The following is a 26,158-nucleotide window of genomic DNA, read 5'->3' as shown; positions in this document are numbered from 1 at the left end:
GAACAGCATGGGCTGCAGGCGTGTGCGTGATGCAGAGTAGTTTCTGCCTCCCCGGCCACTCTGCTCAAGAAGGCTTAGTCAGAGCTGAGTAACCTGAGCCGCCTGCAGCATTCTGAGCACACAGAATATGCAGATTTAAAAAGAAAGAGCCTTGAGCAGAGCAAACACCTCTGCCCGCTACTTCTTTAATAACCACAGTGAGAGATTGCGAGTCTGTTCTGGTCCCAGGATGACTCTCTCGATGGGAGTGACGGTAGCTATAGGTGGTGGGGTCCAGGGAGGGAGGCAAGGCCCCAGAGTTTGCAGATGCTTGAGTATCAGCCTCGCCTTTGGGAGCTGCACTCCCTGTGACCAGTCTCCCCCTCTCTGGCCCCACTGGCCGCTTCTGTAAAGTGCGTGGGTTGCCAGACGTGGCAAGTTTCTTTCATCTCAAGTGCCAAGTCCCGTGATTGGCTGTTGTTTGCCTGGAGAATTGCAGCAAGGCAGATCTAACCAAGCCAGGGACGAGCACCTTGATGGGGCAGCCTTGGGTGGCAAGCGTGGGGCATCTCAGTCTCTGACTGTGCGGGTTTTATGCTTGTCATCGAGACTCATGAGTCCCGCTCAGACTTGCAGAGCTAAATGGATGTTGCTGGCTTCTAAAACCTCTACAGAGACCTTAAAAATGCTGAAACTGTATCCAATACAAAGTTTTGAAAACCCACTGAGTTCTTTGCCATTAGAAAAGAAGGTTGGAAATGGGCATTTGACCAGGATGGCCGGGAGCGAGTAGGCGCCCCTGGGTAGTGCTGCCCAGAGTGGCCCCAGGGAGGAGGGAGCAGAGGGCTCCATTCGCTCCAGTCCTGAGCAGCAAAGAACCTTCCTCTTAGGGATCAAGCACTAGGCTTACAGGAGGAAAAACAGTGTTTGAGAGACAAGGTGTGAGTTTAGTAGCCATCATTCACCTTAAAGTCTTCTTGGCCTTAAGGAAACTACTAGTAACATTCCCCACTCATCACAAGCAACTCAAGTGGACGTTCTGTCCATGAGATGTGGCTGTGGGTACTTGCTGATACTTCAGTGTCTGGTGCTGTATAAGGAAAGCATCCAACTGGAAAGTTTTACCCAAAACTGTGCTTTTCTAGTCATACAAAAGTAATGCATTTTGTAGAAGAATATTTGGATAGGATGAAGCTGGAGGGGGCAGAAACTATCATCCTACTCTATAGAGACGATCATTTGGCATTTTTTATAAGTGAATTAATATATTGAATCAGAAGTTTTTCATCTTGTGTCCTGTATTACAAATAGTAAATTCACCCCAGCTTAGGCAAGGTATGCAATTTCTTCTTCTGCCGTGTTGTCATATTAAAAGACAGGTTTTTGTTTTGTTTTGGGTTTTTTTGGCTGTGCCACACTCAGCATGTGGGATCCCAGTTGAACCCGTGTCCACTGTGGTGGAAGCGTGGAGTCCTAACCACTGGACCACCAGGGAAGTCCCAGGACAGTTTTTTTCAATTGTTAAACTTTTTTTAGATGAAGCCATTAAGATTTGGTGCTCAGAGCTGTCTTTCCTGGTTGCCTCTAAATACTGGTCCATTATAGCTCTCTTACCAGAGTCACCAGGAATACAACAGACTCTCCCTAAAAAAGGGGAACAAATAGGCACAGGAGAGGGCTTGCCTGGTGGTGCAGTGGTTAAGAATCCACCTGCCAATGCAGAGAACATGTGTTCAAGCCCTGGTCCGGGAAGATCCACATGCCGCGGAGCAGCTAAGCCCGTGCGCCACAACTACTGAGCCCGCGTGCCGCAATTACTGAAGCCCGCTCACCTAGAGCCCCTGCTGTGCAACAAGAGAAGCCACCGCCATGAGAAGCCAGTACACTGCCCTGAAGAGTAGCCCCCACTTGCCGCAACTAGAGAAAGCCCTTGCTCAACAACAAAGAACGAACGCAGCCAAAAATAAATAAAAATAAAATAAATTAAAAAAACAAATAGGCACAGGAGAGCAGAGAGAGGTGCTTTCCAGCCAGAGAGAACAGAACATGCGGAAGAAGCCCCACTGCCCTGCCAGGCTCGCCCAGCGGGAACCCTTGGAACCCTCAAGGCCCTGTGGTGGCCTTTAGGCAGTGGGGCAGGGGCTGGGGCAAGTTAGTTCTCCAAAAACTAGAATTTCTAAGTTAAATTTTAAATCTGTCTTTTTAAAAGTTTCTCTTTGGGAATAATTTATAGAAAAATATAGAAATAATTTATGGACAATCTCACCCAGATTCCCCAAAGTGAACGTTTTTCCACATTACTCTTCTCTCTCCATCTCCCTCCCTCCCTCCTGCTCCGCTAAGACCTGATCAGGGCTCCTGCAAGTCCTATGGTGTCCTCAGTTCCCGATCGGCTTCTCACTTTGTGCTTTTTACAACCTTGACCATGTGATATCACAGGCCAGTTATCTTGCAGGATGTCCCTCAGTTTGGCTTTCATGTGACCTCATGACCAGATGCAGGATGGAAGCTGGGGAGAGGCACTCGTGTGGGGGGCAGTGTCCCTTTTCCCAAGTTCCCGCTTGTCATGAGAGGGAGGGTGACCTGTTAGTGCAGCTGAGGAGACCAGGAGCTCCGTGCTCAGCAGCCAGACGGCTGATGTTCCAGGCTTTTGCTCTGTTGAAAGTCGGGGCCCCAGGGGTCATGCTCACAACATCCCATGTTCAGTGACTCACTAAGTCCTGGCCATTCTTTTGGCCTGATTTTTTTTTTTTTGTACTTTTTGTGCTTCTTTTTTATCTCCTTTGCTACCATCCTGGCTCGAGTCACCACTGTCACGCTGGTTCCTCAGCCACTTTCTCCCCCTCCCAACCCTTCTCCTGTGGCATGAACTGGTCCGCAGACAGGTCCCATCTCCCACTCCCTCTTGTTCGTTAACTCAGTCAACTAAGCATCATGAGGGCCAGGCTTGCTGCTGGGGATGGGTCCATGCTGCCCTGAGGCAGGTGCTCGGATGGGGGGGTCCTGCCACACTGTCAGATGGTGAGAAAATGGCAACGTGGGATGGAGAGCAAAGGGTATGGATGGGGACAGAGGAAGGGATGCGCCCAGGACGGGACCGCCTTCTCCTGGGTCCCCAGCACCCACCCCCCGCGTGCCCTGTCCCCTGCCCTTCCACTTCCTTCTGCCCCCTCTGCATGTGCTTCTGCTGCGCACACCTGACTCCCTCGCATCTAACACCGTGACGTTCAGATGCGGGTGCTCAAGTGAGTCCCTGTCACCCCAGAGTCCCCACGTTGGGGCTCTTTCCTGGTTAGCCAAGGGGCAGTGCCCTTCTGGTTCTTCCAGCCCCAAGGCTGGTTCTTTTCTCTCTGACACACATCCCACAGAGATGCCAGCTGCCTGTGCGTGTGCAGGTGAGGAAGGAGGGCAGCCTTTCTCTGCTTCCACGTGCTGCACCGAGCTGTTGGTTCCTGGAGGGCAAGGCCTCTTTCTGTGGTTTTCAGCCATCCATCTGCCCAACACAGCTCTGTGTGAGGATGGAAATTTCTGTCTGCTGTGTGTCCACACAGGGCCACTGACACTTCATATGTGCCTCATGCAGTTGAGGATGAGTTTTTATTTTTATGTCATTTAAATTAATATAAGTTTATTTTTAAAATTTATTTATTTATTTATGGCTAGGTTTGGGTCTTCGTTGCTGTGCGCGGGCTTTCTCTAGTTGTGGCAAGCTGGGGCTACTCCTCGTTGCGGTGCGGGGGCTTCTCATTGTGGTGGCTTTCCTTGTTGTGGAGCATGGGCTGCTCTAGGCACACGGGCTTCAGTAGTTGTGGCACGTGGGCTCATTAGTTGTGGCTCCCGGGCTCTAGAGCGCAAGCTCAGTAGTTGTGGTACACAGGCTTAGTTGCTCCACGGCATGTGGGATCTTCCCGGACCAGGGCTTGAACCCATGTCCCCTGTATTGGCAGGCAGATTCCCAACCACTGCACCACCAGGGAATTCCCTAAAATTAAGTTTAAATACCCACGTGTGGCTGTGGCTAAGGTACTGGGCAGTGTAGCCGTGGACAGTCTAGCTCAATCACTGTTCTGTAAGGACAGGCAGTAAATGTTTCTGTGACCTGTTTGATGGCATCAGGCAAGAAAGGAAGATGCTTAAAAGGTGAGGTGTTTTTCTTCAGTGAACATGTTCTAGAAAGAGGGGAGACCCCAAAGTGTAGCGGGTTTTGAAACAGGAGAATAGAAGAAAATATTGTGAGGTGAGGAAAAAGAAAAAAAGCATCGCAGCTATTTAGGAAACAACAGAGAGGTGATGAAATTCTTGAAAGGCTGAGAAGAGGTCTGGAGGGAAATCCCAGCATCTAGAAAGCAGCTAGTGCTTACGGCATACCATGAAATCTTCAACCATGGGCTTCAGTTCTGTTCTGTTCTTTCTATGTAACAACTTTGTTGAGGTCAGTGCACTAAGCTGTACATATTTGAAGTGTGCAATTTGGTGAGTTTTAACATGTCTACACCCGAAAAACCATCCTTACAATCAAGATAATGATTATCTCCATCGTCCCCAAAGTTTCCTTGTGGCCCTCAATACTCTCTCCCCGATTCCCCCATCCCTAGGTAACCACGGTCTGCTTTCTGTCACTGTAGATTGATTTGCATTTTCTAGAACCTTATATAAACTGAATCCTGCAGTGTACACTCTTTTTTTGACTGGCTCCTCTCACACGGCATAATGATTTGAGATTCACCCAGGTTGTTGCCGTTGTTTCATTCATCCGTTCATTGCTAGTGTAGCCTGCTGTGTGTGGGTGTCCATCCATCTCCTCTGGTGGAGCAGGAGCTCCCTGTCCACACCTGCGCCCTGTTTCTCTGGGACTTGGGAGGCTCGGGCACAGCCTGTCCTGCATGCAGCTGCACATAGGGAGCCCCACTGGAAGATGGGCAGGGAAACCAAGTGGTTAGAATCAGTCGGTGGCTGGCTAGTGCGTCCTAAGAAAGCATCCCTGTCACCAGGGTGGGAAAGCCTCAACCCAAGGCAAGGAAATATTCACAGACACTTAGAGCCCGCGAAATCATAAGTCAGTTACCTTCTTTTGAGTGCCTCTCATGGGCAAGAGATTTGGGGAATACCAAGATCAGTGGAGCAGACCTCCGTTGGCAGGGTTTGTGAGACAGGGGTCAGGGCATTTGGATTCTGATTATCTACAGTGGTGGGTTCAAGGTGATGCCTTTTGTTCAAGTTCTCTGGGTGCCTTTCCTTCCACTCAACTTCAGCTTGTGCTCCTGCTCCTTGACCTTCCCACGCCGGCCTCTTACCACTTCCTTCTCCCAGTGAATTGGACCCAGATCTGGGCGGGATCCCATGGGTTCTGCCCAAGCTTGTGGCCTCGGGTCTTCAGTGTACACTTCTGGACAGCGAGACCCTGTGTCCACCAAAGGGTGACTATGGGCATCCTCAGGTCTCTTCTGTTAATTGGAGCAAGAGGGATGTAGAAGCCAAGTGGATTAGGAAGTTGAAGAAATCAGTGTAAACTGCTAAGAATGCTTCAGAGACGGACTTCCCTAGTGGCGAGGTGGTTAAGAATCTGCCTGCCAATGCAGGGGACATGGGTTCGAGCCCTGGTCCAGAAGATCCCACATGCTGTGGAACAGCTAAGCCTGTGTGCCACAGTTACTGAGCCTGCGCTCTAGAGCCCGCAAGCCACAACTACTGAGCTCGTGTGCCACAACTACTGAAACCCTTGTGCCTAGAGCCCGTGCCCCACAATAAGAGAAGCCACCACAATGAGACGCCCATGCACCGCAATGAAGAGTAGCCCCTGCTCACCACAACTAGAGAAAGCCCATGTGCAGCAATGAAGACCCAATGCAGCCAAAAATAAATTAATTAATTAATTTTAAAAAAAAGAATGCTTCAAAGAGAACACAGTCTACTTGAGGATAACTTCTCCCAGGGAAATTTCTCCCAGTACGGGGCATTTACAGTTTTCGTCTTATCTTCCTTTTTCTTATTTCCCCCCAGAACCAATCATGTCGTTTATCATAAATAATATAATAAATGTAATGTCTATTTTAATATACAAAGTATATATTAGTATTTAATGTAAAATACTTAAATAAATATGTAATATATTAAAATATGTATATTTTACAGACATCTTTCCTATTTTACCAATTCTTTTTTTTTAAATATTTATTTACTTATTTGGTTGCACCGGGTCTTAGTTGTGGCAAGTGGACTCCTTAGTTGCAGCTCACAGGCTCCTTAGTTGTGGCATGCGAACTCTTAGTTGCAGCCTGCATGTGGGATCTGGTTCCCTGACCAGGGATCGAACCCGGGCCCCCTGCATTCGGACCGCGGAGTCTTAACCACTGAGCCACCAGGGAAGTCCCTGTCTAACCAATTCTTGAAAATCAGTGTGAGTTAAACCAATGCCATTTGTTGGGATTCATCTCAGGCAGATGCTGAACCAGTGGTTCCTTTAACCTAAATGAGGAATCTATGCTTTTTTAAAAATGAATCCAACCTTGTTCTTGGGTTCCTGCAGAGTGGCCTGATCTCAGATGTATATCTAAAACCTGAATGCAGAAATGCCCTTCCCTCCCTCTCTGTCCACCTGCCCACACTGCATTTTAGATGTAAATGGTAACAGTCATGGAATATGGGAAAAAGCTGGGGAAAAAAAACCTCTGAGGCGTGAGATATCATGAGTTCAGCACCCCTGTGAGCACCCAGTAAATATTTGATCATGATGAGAGTGACCGACAGGAGCAGGGAATTACCCATCTGTAGAGGGCACCCCCCTGGGCACCGAGCCTGTGCCCAGCACCCCAGTGCACCACTCTGCCTAAGATAAAAGATCCAAAAAGAGCGTTTTTCTTTTGGACATTCACTCTACCCCCTCATCCCCAGGAAGGAATTACATGCAAAAGAACAAAATCTTTGATTCCTGTTTTATTTCTAACAATTCAACCAGAATTGAATTATTTCCTGTGTGTGACCCTGGCCTAAAGGACGTATAAGAGGGAAGGATTGGATTTAATGTCTTTTTATTTAACATCTTTATTGGAGTATAACTGTTTTACAATAGTGTGTTAGTTTTTCCTTTACAACAAAGTGTATCAGGTATACATATACATATGTTCCCATATCTCTTCCCTCTTGCGTCACCCTTTCTCCCACCCTCCCTATCCCACCCCTCTAGGTGGTCACAAAGCACAGAGGTGATCTCCCTGTGCTATGTGGCAGCTTCCCACTAGCTATCTAATTTACATTTGGTAGTGTATATATGTCCCTGCTACTCTCTCACTTCGTCACAGCTTACCCTTCCCCCTCCCCATATCCTCAAGTCCATGCTCTAGGTCTGTGTTTTATTCCCATCCTACCACTAATCTCTTCATGACATTTTTTTTCTTAGAGTCCATATGTATGTGTTAGCATACGGTATTTGTTTTTCTCCTTCTGACTTACTTCACTCTGTATGATACACTCCAGGTCTATCTACCTCATTACAAATAACTCAGTTTCATTTCTTTTTATGGCTGAGTAATATTCCATTGTATATATGTGCCACATGGATTTAATGTCTTTTTTTTACTTTGCCTTTAATTAAAATAGCCTTCAATTATGAAAGTTACCAGAATTCTAATGATTATGTTATAAAAGAATGTTTGCCTAGTAATCTCTCTTGCATTCTGGGATTAGGAATGCTGGCTTCTGTTGTCTTAATTTTATATTTGACATGAAAAGTCAGTTTATTTCTTTTTTAAAAAAATAAATTTATTTATTTATTTATTTTTGGCTGTGTTGGGTATTCGTTGCTGCGTGCAGGCTTTCTCTAGTTGCAGTGAGCAGGGGCTACTCTTCATTGCAGTGCGTGGACTTATTGCGGTGGCTTCTCTTGTTGCAGAGCACGGGCTCTAGGCAAATGGGCTTAGTAGTTGTGGCTTGCAGGCTCTAGAGCACAGGCTCAGTTGTGTGGCGCATGGGCTTAGATGCTCCACGGCATGTGGGGTATTCCCGGACCAGGGCTCGAAGCTGCGTCTGCTGCATTGGCAGGCAGATTCCTAACCACTGCGCCACCAGGGAAGTCCAGAAAAAGTCAGTTTATTTGTTAAGTTTGGTTTTATGCATGAGTTAGATAGAATGCTCTAATTCCATGGGATATTGAGAAAAGCTTCCTCTGGTTCCTGGATTTTTGGAAGTTCCCACACTCTGAGGTTACTTCAGTATGTACCTTGAAATTCACCAAAAAGCAAATTCTGAAAACCAAAGTTGAATTTAATTTTAAAACAGAGCAGGGCTTCCCTGGTGGCGCAGTAGTTGAGAGTCCGCCTGCTGATGCAGGGGACATGGGTCTGTGCCCCGGTCCAGGAAGATCCCACATGCCGCGGAGCGGCTGGGCCCGTGAGCCATGGCCGCTGAGCCTGCGCGTCTGGAGCCTGTGCTCCGCAAAAAAAAAAAAAAAAAAAAGAGCAGTTTGTTAGTGAGAGGGAGGGGTAGAAGTGTATCTTAAAAACAAAATCTAAAAAGGGAATCATGTAGTAGATTGGTATTTAGCAGTAAGAATCAGGTATTTCCTAGCTCAGTGTTCATGTTAAGACACCCTGGTACCTTTTCCTCAATTGTTAGTTGCTCCTCATTGCTCTTCGGGAGGCTCAAAAGATTTGTTGTGAGGTGGCCTTAAACCTCTGTGTGTTATCAGGTGCCAAATGACATTTTGACTAGACTCGGTTAGACAGATGACAATTCCAGACAAACTCAAATCTGTAGTGCATGTAATTGGCATGCGTGTGTACGAGTTTTTCACTTTGGTATGTCTCAGACGGTAGATTCCTTCTGTTTCACAATCCAGCACCAGGCAGACCCACTCAACTCAAATGCTGTTAAAAATTGTATTCTTTTCATTTCCATTCATATTGGATAAATTGAATTGGAAAAATTCAATAAAAATTGAAAAATGTTTAGCTTTCTTATGGACGACTTCCTTATAGAGATAACTTACCCTGTCCCCCACCACTGAAAATTCTTGATTCTCTTAAATCTAAAGTAAATGATCTGTAAATAAAAATATTTTCTGCTTCCTTGAAAACATCTATGGAATGTTTTGTGACTCTAACCCAGTTACTAGAGTTCCCTCCTGACACCTCCCCTGCCACAGCTGCCCCCCTCGTTTTGGAGGAGAACTTGTATTTTCCTTACTTATTCATTTAACCACCAACCATGAAGCCCCTGCTTTATTCCATCAACTACTCCTTACTTGTCCAGGTGATTCTTACTTCATCCCAAGTCTAGCCCCAAGCATTTCCTCATAAAAAGCAATGTTTAGTCTTGGCCAGGCACTGGTCCTTCACATTATTTATCCCTCATAATATTTGATGAAGGTGGCATTGCATCTTCCATTTCAGTTAAACAGTTAGCTTGCATTTTTGTTAACTAAAATTACTGTAATAACGTTGAAAGAGTTTTTTCAGGAGGGGAAGAAAGAGGATGCCTTTTAAGCTGTAGAACAGCATATTGTGTTTGTGATGTTTTCGTGAACTTGGAGCCCCTGACATGCCCCCTAGTCAGCTCTGTCTGGTTCGATGCTGTCCCTCAAGGTAGTGGGGAAGAGCGGTTCTTCCCCAAATGGCAAGTGCGGTGGTCGCCAACCTGCAGAGCCTGCAGTGTCCCGATGTCCCAGTGTTTGGTCCAGCCCAGCAGGGAAGCTGAGGGCTGGTCCTTTAGTATGCTGGTGGTCCCTTGTGGGTTCCTTGGGGCTTTTTGTTCATCTGGGGAGTTGCTGCCACGTGATTGTGATAGTGATCACTCACACCCCTTGTCTGCGGGTGGTTACTGATGACTGACCATTACCATCACAAGACTGTCCCTTGGCTTCAGGATTCCTTGTGGCCTGGGAACCACAAATGTCCTGTGCGTTCATATCTCCCTGCCACTTGGGGTGCCCTCTGCCTTTGGCCTTGAGGACATACATGTACACAGCTTACCTAGATGTTTTCTCTCTCAGTTAATATCTCTGTATTTCCTAGAGTTGAAAGACCTTAAAATATCATAACATCAGAGGATTTCTGCATGTCACCTGGTTTGGGGCCTACTTCATTGGGGATCTCAAAGCATATCGGTTGTTTTATGGCATGACAAAGCTTTCTGGGACTGTCATCTACATTGGATTTTAACGATCACCTATCAGGATAGATTTAGGAACATCTGTCTGACCTTCTTAAGAATCTGGAGGAATTCCCTGGCGGTCCAGTGGTTAAGACTCCACGCTTCCACTGCAGGGGGAGTGGGTTTGATCCCTGCTCAGGGAACTAAGATCCCACATGCTGCGTGGTGCAGCCAATCATCTTTCGTCTAGAAATCTTTTTAGCTGACTCTCAGCTATGAATTGCAGGCAATATGATGAAATACAGATGGGAATTCTAGAGAAATGATGTTAGCACCACAGAACGCTTTTCTTTGTGTAAAACTTTGGTGTTCCAGCTTAGAAGTAGGACAGGGCTCAGTTTACAGAAAGGGAGCATTTTCCATCCTCCAGCCCCAGTCGCCCCATCATTCAGCTCTTCACTGGCTCAAGGTGAGCTTTCCATTCAGCCCAAGTCCAGGCCTGAGCATTTTGTCATGAAAAACAGGGACCCCTTCCTGAGGGCCAGAGAACTGATGCTTTCTGACAGGCAAAATGTTGATTCAAAAAATAAATATATAAGTGATTCAGGATGATTCTCAACTTAATCTAGAACAATTCACAAGTGGGAGTAACCAAGAAAATATTGAAAAGGAAGAGTTAAGAGTGTAAATGTATATCAGCTATTAGAAGATACTATTACACTACAAGTTTAAAAAAACCTTTGGGGGCTTCCCTGGTGGCGCAGTGGTTGAGAATCTGCCTGCCAATGCAGGGGACACGGGTTCAAGCCCTGGTCTGGGAAGATCCCACATGCCGCGGAGCACCTAGGCCCGTGAGCCACAACTACTGAGCCTGTGCATCTGGAGCCCGTGCTCCTCAACAAGAGAGGCCGCGACAGTGAGAGGCCTGCACACCACAATGAAGAGTGGGCCCCACTTGCCGCAACTGGAGAAAGCCCTTGCACAGAAAGGAAGACCCAACACAGCCAAAAATAAATAAATTTTTTTAAGTGATTAAAAAACCTTTGGTTACTGGCTCAGAAATAGACCGAAATATGTCGTAGAAGTTAGCATATCATAAAGGTACGCATTCAGAGCAATGAAGAAAGGGTAAATTATTAAGTAAATGGTGTAGGAATAAGTAAACTTCTGTACTGTACACACACAGACTATATCCTGGGAAAAGTACTTGCAGCATAGAAGACAAATTCTTGAGTGGGTCTAATAAGTCCTTACAAATTGTTAGGAAAAATAACCCGTAGTAGAAAATCAGACAAAGGACGTAATGAGCTGTTAGATATAGTGTATATCACTAATGAATTTTTTCAGTCTCACTAGTAATCCAGGAGCTGAAAATTATTTATGCTCTGCCGTTTTCCCACCTGTCGGGTTGGCAGCACGGAGGCCATGGGGGCTCCGGGTAGGGCACCACCCGACCTGGGGGGTGTGGGCTGGGGTGCCTGTCTGGCCTTGGGGAGCAGGATGCCACTGGGCAGATACACAAGTAGTAACAATAATAACGGATGTTTTAAAGCAGCCTGATAGTCCAACAGGAGGCGATCAGTTGAGTAAACTATGCTCTGCAGACTGCACCGACAGGGGAACACACACCTGTTAGAAGTAGGAGTGGCAGAGCACAGTTCTTAGTGTGGAGAGACATTTCCAGTGTAAACGAGTGAATAAGTTAGGTCAAGATACCGTGTACAAAATGATGGCACATCTGCTCCACACACTCACACACGTCTGGAAGGATGTCACCCAGTTTTAACTGACCCTCTTTGGTTGGTAGAATTATGGTTTTGTTGTTGTTGTTGTTTCTTAACCATTGATAGCATGGCAGAATTATGGTTTTTTAAAAGTATTATTTTCACTTAACACTCTCATCTGATTTTTCTACACAAGAATATGTTTATATCATTCTTTTAATTTTTTTTAAGTAATAGGAATTAAAATTACCCAAGTTAAATAATTTCTTTACCAGCCAGTTAATAGCATTTGTTTATTCTTCATATGCTGGTCATTGCCACAGTCATTCAAAACTGCTTACTTTAAATTTTTGTGCTTCTGCACCATTTCTGTGCATTTTCCTGGCAATGGAGCGGGTGTTCTTCATTTTACTTAAGTTGTGAGTGATGTCATCAATACAAATTTTCTTTCTGACACACCCTCACCCGCCCCCACCCCGGGTGTTTTTGCCCTCTGTCCCTGCACTGGGTGAGTCATCCTTTGGGCAGGAGCCCCAGTGCTTTTCAGCACAAAGACCTCTGAGAAGCCACTCACTGTAGGAAGAAGCATCTCTGGGGCCCAGAGTCAGGGTGGGGGACTGGGTGCAGTTTTTACAGGAAATACAGCTATGGCCACCACGAACTCATTGACTCTCCCAGACACCCGAAACCTGGAACCAACAGCCCATTTTATATTCCCCTCTTCTGAAACACTCTTTGTGTCTTAAGAACCCAGCTGACATTTATGCTACAAATGAAATTTCTTACTAGTATTTCCGTTTCGTACGCCGTAAAATCAAGGTGTTAACGTTCCCATCAGGGCTGTTGCAGGGCTGTGGCCTTCAGGCCGTCACCTAGCCAGGGGTTTGCTGCCCAGTGCCCATCCGCCTGGACCAGACCTTGCCTTTACCCTGGGCTGTCAGTGTTAACCTAGGTCTCCTCCTAAGAACATTTAGGATTTTCTTTTGTTTTACAAAGTGCCTTCTTTTTCACTTGATTCGATAGTAATTTTGCTCAGAAACTTACCATGTAAAGTGCAGATTCCAAATCTAGGCCAACAACCCCCCATCTTGTTTTTAAAAGAATCAGAGCAGTACTATGCATTGCTGGTTATTCCACGAAAGATGGCTTCCTGAACTGAGCAGTGACTGAGATATAGGTTAAGAGGAAAGTACACATGACTTCTTTATTTATTTTTATTTTTGAAAATTAGAGACGTTTTTTCTTTCTTTTTTTTAATTTATTTTTGGCTGTGTTGGGTCTTTGTTGTTGCGTGCGGGCTTTCTCTAGTTGGCAGTGAGTGGGGGCTACACTTTGTTGCCATGCGCAGGCTTCTCGTTGCGGTGGCTTCTCTTGTTGCAGAGCACGGGCTCTAGGCGTGTGGGCTTCAGTACTTGTGGCATGCAGGCTCAGTAGTTGTGGCTCGCGGCCTCTAGAGCGCAGGCTCAGTAGTTGTGGTGCACGGGCTTAGTTGCTCTGCGGCATGTGGGATCTTCCCAGACAGGGATCAAACCCATGTCCCCTGCATTGGCAGGCAGATTCTTAACCACTGCGCCACCAGGGAAGTCCATACCTGGCCTCTTTTAGATGTTCAGTGTTGAGAGGAATAATATTACTCCATTGCCTAAGGACCAGCTACATAATTTGTGGGGCTCAGTGCAAAACTGGAAATGGGGGCCCCTTGTTCAAAAACTATTAAGAATTTCAAGATTAAAACCAGCGTGTGTGGGCTTTTCCAACTTCAGGGCCCCGGGTGACTGCCGGATAGCTTGTTAGAAGGCTGTGGTATCCACTGTTGGGAAGCTCTCCGCAGGGCTGTGGTGGGTGGTGGATGGGAAGGGAAGCCGGCTCTGGGGTGCAGAAACCACATTCTGGGCCTGAGCGCGGGCCCTTCTGAGGGGCTGCTGTCATCTGGCCATCCCACATTCTTGATGCCTGCTGTTTTTCGTCCTTGCATGTATAGAAATTTATTGAGTTTGAAGATGCTTTGGAACAAGAGAAGAAAGAGCTACAAACCCAGGTGGAACACTACGACTTTCAGACCCGCCAGCTGGAACTGAAGGCCAAAAACTATGCAGATCAGAGTAAGTTGCTAGCCCGGAGAGATGAAATTGCATTTTGAATGCATTTGTTGTTCTCAGACCCACCCAGCTGGGAGGGATGTTGAGAACCTTTGATAAAAAGAGAGTGAGAAAACCCAATGAGAGCCTTATCTTATTTTCATTGTGATTCCCTCAATAGTTTGTTTTGTCTTTACACTGCTCTGTATTTCTGTAAATGGCCTCAAATCCTTTGTGGAAATAAATAAAATTTATAAATAAGCCCCCTCTGATGACAGAGCACTTTTGCTTAATGTTGCAGTCTGACCCGAAATTCACAAATCTGTGAACTTTGTGTGGCCCTTTAGGACAGAGCTCCTGGCTGCCGTCTGGGGCTCCTGTCTGTGTGCTGCTTGAGGAGTGGGTGCTCTTTAGTGACCTGAAAGTTGGGCCCAACAATGGTGCCCCTGTAATGACAGTTCCTAGGGGGCACTCATGGCCGACCAGGGTGCCTACGGGAACACCCTGTCCCTTACAAGGAGAGGCGAGGAAAGGGTTTTGTGTTTTTGTTTTTGTTTTTAAATAAGAACTATTATTTTACCTTTAGAAATCTGTGTTTAAACTATACTCTCAAAAGTTATAACGACCCTGTAATTTCAGTTTTCTGTAATTAGTGGTTTTGATGGTTGAGACCTAGTTTGCTGCTTTACCTCATTACCTTGGATAACAGGTGCCGTCATTCCTCTGAAAAGTTAAGATCATATCAAAAAAAAAGAGGGACTTCCCTGGTGGTGCAGTGGTTACAAATCCGCCTGCCAATTCAGGTGACATGGATTCGAGCCCTGGTCTGGGGAGATCCCACATGCCGCAGAGCAACTAAGCCCGTGCACCACAACTACTGAGCTTGTGCTCTAGAGCCCCCAAGCCACAATTACTGAGCCTGCGTGCTACAACTACTGAAGCCCGCGCACCTAGAGCCCATGCTCGCAACAGGAGAAGCCACCACAATGAGAAGCCTGTGCACCACAACGAAGGGTAGCCCCCACTCGCTGCAACTAGAGAAAGCCTGCTTGCAGCAATGAAGACCCAACACAGCCAAAAATAAAATAAAATTAATTTTTTAAAAAATGGTTTGATGGTTGGGTCTATCCGTATCCCAAACCAAGACTGAAAGCCCATTTTGCTAAAGCCAGTACCCCCCGGGTGTTGCAGGTGAGCACGGCTAGTAGCAGCACACACACACAAACACTCTAGGTCTTTGTGGAGCAGAGGTGAACCGAAAGGCCCATTTTAGTTTTGCATAGATCCACCCTTTCTATAACTACACAGAATCCTTAATATTCCCTTTTCTTAGAATAATTTTCATGTGAAACCTTTTCATCTTTTCTTAGAAGGAAAACATGTAAACTCCAAAGTACAGTCGGAAGTTTTCCATTTGGTCAGCATCAGGGGCAAGGACCAAGGAGAGGGGAGAACAAGGCTGTCGCGTGTCCTGTCTCTCTCTGTGCAGAGTTCAACAGAACTGAGGTTGGAACAAAGGGCCACAGATACAAGGTGTCTGAAGCCTGCGGCATGCTGGCTCCATGGCTTGGCTGTCCAATTAGTCCATGGCACTCAGGTGCTTCCCTGTGCCTCTTGGTCAGAGCACACGTGGGGACCATCCTGGGTGTCACAGGCGTGACACAGCTGCCAGCCCAGAGGTGGCACGATTGTGACTTGGTCTTTCCAGCCCCTGGTCCGTGTGAGGGACACCTGTGTGTTCCATCCTGTGTTCAGATATTCTTCTCTTTAGTGTGTCTCAGAGGCTGCTTACTTCCGAATTCTGCCTCTGTCCACAAGCCACCTGCTCGTTCCTTGGCTACATGTGACACAATGTGACACATCTGTGAGTTTTGCCTGCACCTCCAAAGCTACCAGCTGACTTAGACATAGAGAGTAAGACTTGTGTGCGTTTCACCCAGCTCTTCCTCTCTAGCAGGATTGAATAGCCTCAGATAACTGCACACATGGTGATACACCCAGACTCGGGCCCATCAGAACTGCCTGCTAGGGTCCCCAGGGTGTTCTGTGCTGATGAGGCCACCTCTGAGCTCAGGGTCCAGGCATGGATTTGTCTGGAACACTCTGCCCCCCAGCAGTCAAGCCCAGAGAAGTACGTGCCCTGGAGAAGCGGGTTGTGCAGTTGACAAACATTGGTTGTGTTTTCTAGTTTCCCGGCTGGAGGAGCGGGAGTCAGAGATGAAGAAGGAGTACAATGCCCTGCACCAGCGGCACACGGAGGTGGGTGTCCCCGCCACGGGGCCAGGGCCACGAGGAAGTGGTAAAGCCCCACATGTGGGGTTGGCTGCCGACCTTGGCCGCCTTTTCATTCCCTGGGGTTTACCTGCTGAATCTGAAAACCCTGGGCCTTATATGGCCAGACTCCCTCCCCTGAACTCTGCCTTCGTCTCTGTCCGAGCCCAGTGGGGGTGAAAGCGGCATAGGCTGGAGGGGGTGGGCGTGTGGACCTCGTGGGCAGGGAGCACTCACTCGGATGTGTCCTCTTCACAGATGATCCAGACCTATGTGGAGCACATCGAGAGGTCCAAGATGCAGCAGGTCGGGGGGAACAGCCAGACCGAGAGCACCCTGCCGGGGAGGAGGTAGGGCGGGAAGCCGGGTGCCAGAGCTTGATGCCCTCCCCCAAGAGGAGCCGTGCCCCCGCCTGACTCAGGGAGAGGGGTGTCCGGTTGGAGTGTGTGGCTTGAGCCGGGGTGTGTGCTGAGGACAGCACCAAGCAGGTGAGGGGCTGAGGTGGGCCTGCTGCGGGCCCGCAGGCCATCACGGAAACCCAGGGAAAACCACGTAGTCCATCCTAATACCTGCAAATTCCATATTTCTGAATTCGCCTACTCTGTAAAATTTATTTGTAGCCTCAAAATCACCACTCACGGCACTTTCGCAGTCATCTGCAGATGTGCGCAGAGCGGTGAAAAATTTGAGTCACTCAGTGCACAGGGTGCCAACTGAGGTGGTGCGAAGCCACGCTCCACCTCCTGCAGAGATGCCCAGGGATGGGGGCAGCTGATGGTGCAGTGTCCTGCAAGATGCTGGGGTCCAGGGGCCAGTCAGTGGGGACTGGATGGAGCCCAGTTCTGGCCCCTGTCCTCTAAGACATGTTAAATACTTCTGGCACCTCGTTTTCTGTTTTGTAAAATAAAGGAAACAGTGTACCAGGATGAGTGAGGAATGAAGATTCTAACCTGTGTGAGATGCGTACCTACCTACGTACGTGTTTCTTCTGCAAGCAAACGCAGTGTTTGCGGTGACTGTAGAATACAACCAGCTCAAATCGTGAAAATCGACTCTAGGTGGTGGGGGAGACCTGCACACCTCGGTGACCAGCAGACGCAGCCGTGCCCCGCCATGCTGGTTTTATTCGGGGAGCAGAGATAAGCCTGCAGAGGCCAGGTTCCTGCTCCATCTTCAGTCAGGATAAAACCACACCTCAGTACCCCAGGAGCAGATTGTCAGAGATCTTCTCCAGGGTGTTGCCATGGGAGGCCATGGCTCCATCAGGCTGGAGGACGGAGGAGGTACCTGAGGCCGGAACCCCAGGCCCAACGGATGGAGCTCGCCATTCATGCCTCTACAGCTGTGGCCCCTTGTTCCTGCAGCGAACACCGGAAGCCCCAGGTCTGGTCACGAAAAGGCTCTGTTTTCTCTGCACCTGTCTCCTTGGTGGGTGATGTCTGCAAACAAGGAGATTCAGGCCCTTCCATGCTGGGCATCGTCAGCTACTCACTGGGCCATGGTGGGCGAAGCTGTTGAGTCTTCCGATTTGAAAATGGAAAGTGTAATATGTCAGCGGAGGCCTAGCAGGGCCTAGGAAGGGCGGTCATCCAGGGGACCACTGGCATGTTTTTAGACAGTCTTGACGCTTCTCATGGGGAGTAGGGGATACAGCCGTTGTGGATGCTTTCTTTCTGTAAATGTGTGCGCCCCAGGAAAGGATATCAGGGGGTCATTAGCTGACCCCCCCCGGCTCTGCAAGAATTAAGTGAGGGAATGTGTATCAAAGAGTGTGTTAAACTACAAAACCCTTTGCAGATATTGTTTCTGGGTCAGTTTTATCTGAAGGTAGGAAATACCCATCTCCAAGCCACCGTTTCCCGACACAGTGTGAAAGCCTCACTCCTGGCCATCAGAAGTCGCTGAGGGAATTTCCAAGGAACTGCACCAAATGCCAACCTGGAATCGGTAGCTCCTCATGTTGTTTTGGGGCTGCAGAGGCTGGCTGTTAGGGCATTACCTAGAGTTTGGGCTGTGGCCCAGATTCCTGCCCAGCCTTGTGTCCCCATCTGATCCTCCTCAGGGTGTCCCCGAGGCCCGGGTGCACTTGGCTGTGTGTCCATCCTCTCCAGGCCCTGGGCACTCTCTGCTAAGATGCCCTCCTGAGCCCAACAGGGGTAGAGATACCTGCCTGCAGGAAGGAAGGAAGGAGGAGCCTGGGGCTGTCAGCTGCGACCCTCCTGTGCCTTGGCAGTGAAGAGGCACTTTCCTGTGTGTGTGTGTGTGTGTGTGTGTGTGTGTGTGTGTGTGTGTGTGTGTGTGTGTGTTGCGGGGCGGTGGCCGGAGCAGCGCTTGTTTGGGAAGCAGAGAGGCAGGGCTGCGTTTGGGCTGCCTCCATCGCTCTGCCCGCTGGCTGGCAACATTTAACCTCACTGTGGCACACGGAATCGCTTGCCCTGTGCTTGCTGCCACAGCGTATGAGACTCTGGGCTCCTGCTGGCCCTGCAGCCACCCTTGCCCCGCCAGCCTAGACACTGGGCTGTGATGGAGATGTTCCCAGGGCCCACCGTGTGTCTCTGACTGCCCCGGGCCCACTTTCAGACGAATGGATGTGGACGGCAGCCACGCCTCCCGTGTCCAGAGGGCATGCTGGTGGAAGGAGAGAAAGCACAGGCCTTCTCTCACTGCACTGGGCGTTGGCCTCTGTAGGGCTCAGAGAATGCAGACATCCCACTGTGCCCTGTGCTGCTACAGCATATGAAGGGGAAGGCCCTGTGCTGCCCTCCTGGCCTGCTCTTCTCTGGGGTATACCCCTCCAACCACAACTCTGGATCCTTTGGGGACAGATGTGTGTCTGCCCATCTCCTTAGTTTAGACTCTCCGGCTCCCCGAGGAGGCTCGTCCTTAGTGCCAGGGAGCTGCTGGCCACTGCTGAGCCCAGACAGGCACAGTTTTCCTTCAGTCCTGGCTTGGTTTTGTGAATCTGTGTGTCTTTAGAATAAAACCGGTGGTGAGGGCTTCCATGGTGGCACAGTGGTTAAGAATCCGCCTGCCAATGCAGGGGACACGGTTTTGAGCCCTAGTCTGGGAAGATCCCACACGCTGTGGAGCAACTAAGCCCATGCACCACAACTACTGAGCCTGAGCTCTAGAGCCCGTGATTGACAACTTCTGAGCCTGCGTGCCACAACTACTGAAGCCTGCGCACCTAGAGCCCATGCTCCACAACAAGAGAAGCCACCACAATGAGAGGCCCATGCACCGCAGCGAAGAGTAGCACCCGCTCACCGTAGCTAGAGAAAGCCTGCACACAGCAACGAAGACCCAACGCAGCCAAAAATAAATAAATTAAATAAATAAATTAAAACAAAACAAAACCGGTGGTGAGCGTGCATGGGCCCGTGAACATGGCGTATGCGATCGTGTGCTCTATCACTGCACACGCAAGTGCCTGTGTGTGCCAGGAGCATCATGGGGAGGACGCTCGCCCGCTACCCGGGGCTGAGTGGGCGCAACCTGCCGTCCAAGCCAAGGGGGGGTGTGTCTGTGTGCCCTGTGTCCATCCTGCGTAGGCATCTGCGTGTTCCACATCTGTCTGTCCCCATGGGGGCCCTCCCTCTCCATGTGCGCACACATGCCCCCAGAGCCCCCGACCTTCGCTCTCTAATGTTGCCTTCTTGTCTTGCCCTCTGTGCTGTCCCCGCCGTGTGCTGGCCCTTGTCTGTCACTGCCCTGCAGTCCTCGCCAGTCGTGGAAGAGAAGGTAAAGGCTGCAGCTGTCCCTGGGCCTCGGGTTGGGGGAGCTCGGACGGCTGCCGGGATCGTACAGATTGGAGGCTCCAGACTTGGCGTTTACAGGGCCTGCCGCCGAGGAGGGGCAGGCGGGTCCCAGGCCCTGAGGCAGCCCTGAAGCAGGTAGCAGTGCAGGTCCCACTAGCAAACGTCCAACTGGCCTGCGGGTCGGGCTGCATGTCTGCACCCCCAGGAGGTGGTGGGCAGGGGTGGAGACCCTGCGCCTGGTGTTAGGCAGCCCAGCTCAGTCACTTAGGACCCAAGGACCCAGAGCCGGTGGCGTGACCTCTGCGAGCAGTGTGAACCCCTCAGGCTGTAGCCTCTGAAGTGAACGAGCATTGGCGTCTCCCGGGGGAGCTATGGGGCTATAACAAGAGGCCACGGTGGGTGAGCCTTGGATGGGCTCTGGCCGGCAGTCAGCAGCACCCAGTGAATGCTCTTGAGGCTTGCGGTTGCGGGGAGCAGCGGAGAGGACATGGGATTCAATCCTCGTGAGGATTTCCATCAGGGAGTGCTGCCTGGCTGTCTGTTGATGCACAGAGTCGTGGAGGCGGGCGATGGATATGGGCTCCCATCCTGCGAGGCAGGTGGCACGTTACCCCGTGGTATCTGGTGACAGCCTGAGCCGAGGAACCCCTTATGTGCGTCCCCCACCGAGGTCAGAGCTGGGCCCCAGGAGAGGCACCCCTATATGGGCACTGGGAGCCCAGTGGAGGAACAGTGGTGGAGGAGGGGCTGGGAGCCCTGAGGGAGCAGCCCACAGAGCAGTGGCTGCCTTCCCGGACGCCGAGGGCCTGGGGGCTGTGGTCAGAGAACAGCCTAGCGAGGACTGAGCCACGGGCTGCTGAGCTTGGGATGGATCTGCAGACCCAGAACTTTCTAACTTGATGTCTGAGCTCTTAACCAAGAAAGTGTCGTCTGTCATGGGGGATAAGGGCTGCGTGAGGCACTTGAGGTCGTCCACAGGAAACCATCTTCCCGAGTGACCAAGGCCCCTGTCTGGCCCTGCAGGCCTCCTCTGGCCCTGTCCCTCCCGCAGCTTAGCCCCCAGAGGCACAGCCAGGTCCCAACAGGTCCGGGGACCCTGCTCTGCAGGAGGCAGTGTCTTCCTGAACAAGACAGACCAGCAGCTCGAGCAGCTCGGAGGGGCTTCCAGATTCTGAGTTCTCCTCCTGCTCTGCCCCAGCCCCATCGCCCTGGAGCTGTTGGGGCCCCCCACAGAGAGACATCCTTCCCAGAGTCGTGCGTCAGGCAGCCGCCCGCCAGCCACAGGAAGTTCTGGTCATGGCGGCCGCTCCGCTCCCCTGTCCATCACCTGCATCCTCCAGGCACCGTGAGGAAGCCACCGTCCTCCCTCCAGGACAGCCCAGCCTCTGGACCCGGCTACGTGGGACCCCTGAGGAAGCCTTGCCACCCCTCCCACCTCAGCCCCTGTGTGTCAGGGATTCGGATGCTTGGCCTGAACAGCTGTGAGCAGCACGGACTCCATGCAGCCACCGACAGGCTCTAGGGCGCCATGCGTCTGCCGCGGGCCTGGGCTCCGTTCCCTCACTGCTAACAGCCCGTGGAGCGTATCCCAGGGACTGAGCCCACGGCAGGCGGCTTTGAGCATCATTCCAGCCCACTGGACATTCTCAGTTTGCTAGCATAGCTTTATAAGGCGCCTCTGTGGTGTCAGTGCTCCGTGATGGGGGGAACTGCTTGGAGCAAGAGAAAAGCACCCCATGAGAAACTCCATACCCAGGTCTCCTGAAAACAGTGATGGGGTGTTGGAAGAGGGTGAGGAACAAAGAACAGGGGAGAAAGGGTTGAATCCTCCTGGCTGGCTCTAGGAGGCAGAAGTAGGGCCAAGGAGGAACCAGGCAACGCTGCCTGTGATGCCAAAGGGCCTATCACAGGCACTGCTGTGCAGGTGTCTGTTTACAATGGAAATAAATAAAACTGATAAATGACAGTGTAACGAAGGAGAAATGTTCTGTGGGATCACAGCGGAGTGGCGATGCCCTGAGTGGGTGAACACGTTGATTAGCATGGCTGCAGGTCAGAGGGGTCAGAGGTCCTGTGTGCCTGGCCACCAGAAGGTCACACCCTTTCCTACAGCCCGTGGTCAGGGGTGTCTTTTAGAGCAGCTCTAGCTGCAGAATAAGCATCTGTATATCCAGAAAGAGTTTGCAGCCCTTTTTCAGGAGCCACTGTCTAACCACCCCCTCTCCTTCTCTCCCCACATTTCAACAGGAAGGAGCGCCCCACCTCCCTGAGCGTCTTCCCCCTGACCGACGGTATGGTACGTGCACAGATGGGGGGCAAGCTCATGCCTGCGGGAGACCACTGGCACCTGAGTGACCTCGGCCAGCTGCAGCTCAGCTCCAGCTACCAGGTTTTGTAGCCGTGCTGTGGAGTGAGGGCTCCCCGTCGCTCCACATTCATTCAGGAGGGTGCAGCCGCAACCGGGGCTCTCGGCTGCTCGGGGACCTGCCTACAGCTAGGGTGTGCCCATTGGGCAGGGCTGAGCGTAGTGACCATCCCACACAACCCAGAGCCTCGCAGCCAGACTGGGCTTCACCCCACATGTGTTGTCCTTATAGTATCTGAGGTTTGCACTCCGACCAGGAGAAAGTCAAAGGCCAGGGGTCAGCTTCTCTTCTTTGGGCTGTTCTTACCGGCCTACCTGTGCTAACGACCTAGGGGCCTGAGTTTGAGAAGGATGTCCCGGGTGTGCTCAGCTCAGCAGTGAGAGCACCCACCCTCCATCCCCGGCACTGGGGCCCTGGGAAGGCCAAGGGCAGGCACTCATGCAGGGCCCCTGGGCACTTGCTGCCAGTCTTGGTCTGTGAGCTCAGCCCCTCTGGCGAAGGCAGGCTGTGGCAAGACGGAACGCGGGCCCCATTGCTCATTGAAGAGACCAGACCTTCGCCGTGGGTCTGGTGATTCCCCACTGAGGCCATCAGAGGATACCCTCTGGGCCGGGTCGAGCAGTGGATGTGGGCCCAGGCTTCCCCACAGCTTCCTTCCTGCCGCGACTCATTGCCGAGTGTCCTCCTGCCTCGCAGTGTCCAGCTGGGCTGCAGGAGGTCACCACAAGCTGCCAGCTGTGTCGGGAAGCGACCCCACTCACTCTGCGTCTGTTCCGCGGAGTGAGCACGCCTCGTGCCCGCCAACCGCTGGCTGTCTTGCCAGCAAGTGGGGTCCGGGCAGAAGGGGCGGGGGCATTGAGCTTCAGAAAGCTGGGAGGCTGGGATCTCCAGATGGCCCCTTGGGCCAGCCTGTGTTCTCGTGCGTCTCTCTTTCTCCTTCGTCGTCTGAAATCGTTCTCTATTAATAAATTATAGTCCTTTATGTTTTAGTTCATAGGTGTGTTTTGTTTGATTTTTTTTTTAATAATTACTTTTAAGTTCTTTTTATTTTATGCTCTAGGTTTTCAAGTTTTTCTAATTTTTTTATTTGTTTTGTTTTTGATTTGTTTTTTGTTTTTATGTACTGTATTTTCAGTGTTTTAACAAAACAGTTGTGGCTCCTCATGGGAGGCATGGCCGCTGGGATGTGGGTTCTTTGCATTTGGAGGTCACTGCTGCGCGTTGGCGTTAAGAGGTTGGCAGGTTTCTTTAGGTAAGTGGTGGCCAGGGGGAGTGTCCCGTGGGTAAGTCATGGCCTGCAGGCAACAGACAGCTAGGGGAGTAGGGGGAGGACTGGTTATGCTGCAGAATTCCCCACGGTGACTACCAGGGTCAGGAGGCCCACGGAAACAAAGTGTTCAAATCACGGACAGGTAGGGAGCATGGCCATCGAGTCAGGTGGTCTGACAGTGTGTGCTTCCATGAGGCATGGGCTCATGTGCCTGGCCGTCTTTGTGGAAGTCCCTGTGCATCAGCCTGGAGCACAGCCCTCCTCGGGTACCACCCTCCTCGGAACCCTCCCTGTGGGAGAGCACTTGGGGCCCCACCACAGAGGCATGCAGTGTGCATGGTGCTGTGAAGAGGAAAGAGTTTTTTCTTTACAAATTGGCCCTGAGCTGCAGAACCCAAACCCAAACCAAAAATGTTTGCAAGAGGCGCTTCTCACCACAGCTCATCAGCAACCCGGCTGAGTGTTGTTGGCTATGGGGGCCATACTGTGCCCTGTGGGGTGTTGTGGGCACCCTGCCTCCACCCACCCCCAGCTCTGGCCACCACAAGTGTCTCCAGACATCACCAAGTGTCCCTCGGGGACACAGCTGCTGGGATTGGAGCCCTGTCGAGAGGAGAACGAGGATGTGAGGTTCCGGGTAGAGGAGTCTCAGCCCCCAGGGAGAGGTGGTGCCTGGCGGGGACCAGGCTGCTCGGGAAAAGGCAGATCCCACAAGACTCCCAAACCACTCTGACTCCTAGTCACCCAGAGGTGGCCACGGGAGCACGGTGAGCCCTTCCTAGTTAAAGGTGGGGGTGGGTTGGTCCCAGCATCCATCCAGCTTCACAGAGAAGGCCGACACCCCGTCATCAGCTTCTCTTGTAAGAAAGTTCTGAAAGTGTGTCCTTTGAGGAAACCATGTGATCTGGCGCCGATGGGAACATGTACCCAGAGCGGCCTCTCAGTGCTGCCCCCCGCCGCCCCTATGGGCCTCAGCCCCTCCTGAGGCTGTGCCCCTTCTCGGCACCAGGCAAGAGGCTGCGGGGGCCCCGCGGCACCTGCTCAGGGGTGAGTCTAGGGTGAGTCTGGGGTTACTGATGTTAGTTCATAGAAGAGCGGAGGCTATTTTTATTGCGGTTCCCCGATGGTTTCATCAGTAAAGAGGGTAGGAGAGGAATGTTTGTTTCCTGTCCACATTTATTCAAACAATGTGTTTTCTCTCCAGGGAGATTCTTAAGGTCAACAGTTGATTGAAGTTTTTACTAACCTGGTCTTTTTTCACTCTCGGAACATTTGGGGGACGTTCTATTCTGTGGAAGTCTAGTTTCAATTTGTTTGCATTTGCGTAGGTGTTGAAGGCAAACTTTGGTTCAGTTGGGCCGTGGAGGTTAAGCGAGACCCGTCCCCTGGTGTCTCTTTGTTGGGGAGGCCACCACTGGCAGAACTGGGGAGGTGCCCAGTCGTCACAGCCCCTGACTGTGGCCAGGGCGGGAGGCAGGAGGCAGGAACGAGAGGGACCAGCCCTCGAGGGCCTCGCAGTGGAGCAGTAACTTGATCAGAAGGCCGGCCCGGCCTCCTTCCCAGCTGGGGAGCCTCTGCCCTGACCTGGGCTAGGGCTTAGGTCTGCTCACCCACTGGCTGCAAGGGGTTACCGGCCACATCCACATAGCTTCGTGTCTAGCCCCATACTGGAAAGCGTTCAAGCCAAAAGCCTGGTCCAAGCCATTTAAATAAGGTGTAGCCGCCTCTGGAAAGCCAGAGGCTGGATGAGTCAAGTGAAGAGGCTGGGGGGAATCAGCCCAGCGGGAGAGAAGTGGCCTCCTATCCCTTCCATTCTGGCACGGAGTGCTGTTTTACTGCGGCTGAGTGGCAAAGACCCCAAGCGAGGGGGCCTCGTGGTGGTGGCTGAGGCCCCGCCGGCCCTGCATGGTCCACCCCTCGTGGCCTCCCCGGGGGACCTGACCCGCGCCACGAGCTTCCCTCTTCCTGTGTTTGGCCCCAGTGTCCGCAGGATGAGATGTCTGAGTCAGGCCAGTCCTCAGCGGCGGCCACACCCAGCACCACGGGCACCAAGTCCAACACACCCACGTCCTCTGTGCCCTCGGCTGCGGTCACGCCCCTCAGCGAGGGCCTGCAACCTCTGGGCGACTACAGCGGCAGCTCCAAGAACAACAAGAGAGCACGGGAGAAGCGCAACAGCCGCAACATGGAGGTGCAGGTCACACAGGAGATGCGCAACGTCAGCATAGGTACTGGCAGCCCCTCCTGCCCGGCGCCCCACCCTCACCAGCAGCACCATGCGTGTCTCCTCCCAGTTCGCAGGGCTGGTCGCTCCTGAGGCCTCTCCTTGGCTGCCCTGTCCTCAAGTGGTCATGCCTTTGTATGTGTGTCCTGGCCAACCCCTGCTTTTTATAAGGACACAGTCAGATGAGAACAGGGCCCACCCTTTGGCCTCATTTTACCTTCATCACCTCTTTAAAAATCCATCTCCAATACAGTTACATTCTGAGGAACTGGGGTCCAGGGCTTCAGCTTGTGAATTTGGGGGACACAACTCAGCATGACAGTAGACCACTGTCATCCGAAGACACAGTCTAATCAGAGAAAAGGGAGGGAAAAAAATGGCCTGTTCAGGTGGGATCACAGT

At 51.1% G+C, this 26,158-nt stretch overlaps 1 protein-coding gene across 9 annotated transcripts in view; it reads left to right on the top strand.

The window, feature by feature from the left end:
- MAPK8IP3 (mitogen-activated protein kinase 8 interacting protein 3) overlaps positions 1–26,158 on the top strand; it is a 47,833-nt gene that overhangs the window by 2,707 nt on the left and 18,968 nt on the right. For 7 of the 9 annotated variants that reach the window (XM_067011807.1, XM_067011805.1, XM_067011804.1 and 4 more), the window contains exons 2-6: positions 13,771–13,891; positions 16,056–16,126; positions 16,397–16,488; positions 22,144–22,285; positions 25,514–25,760. In XM_067011807.1, coding sequence (XP_066867908.1) covers positions 13,771–13,891; positions 16,056–16,126; positions 16,397–16,488; positions 22,144–22,285; positions 25,514–25,760 — 673 coding nt within the window. The remainder of the gene's footprint in view (positions 1–13,770; positions 13,892–16,055; positions 16,127–16,396; positions 16,489–22,143; positions 22,286–25,513; positions 25,761–26,158) is intronic. The other 2 variants (XM_067011809.1, XM_067011808.1) reach the window with 1 other exon arrangement.

Source organism: Kogia breviceps, chromosome 14 (assembly GCF_026419965.1).
Source record: "Kogia breviceps isolate mKogBre1 chromosome 14, mKogBre1 haplotype 1, whole genome shotgun sequence".
In the NCBI taxonomy this organism is placed as follows: Eukaryota; Metazoa; Chordata; class Mammalia; order Artiodactyla; family Physeteridae; genus Kogia; species Kogia breviceps.
The sequence above is the reverse complement of the archived record's forward strand: the minus strand, read 5'-3'. Positions and strand labels throughout refer to the sequence as shown.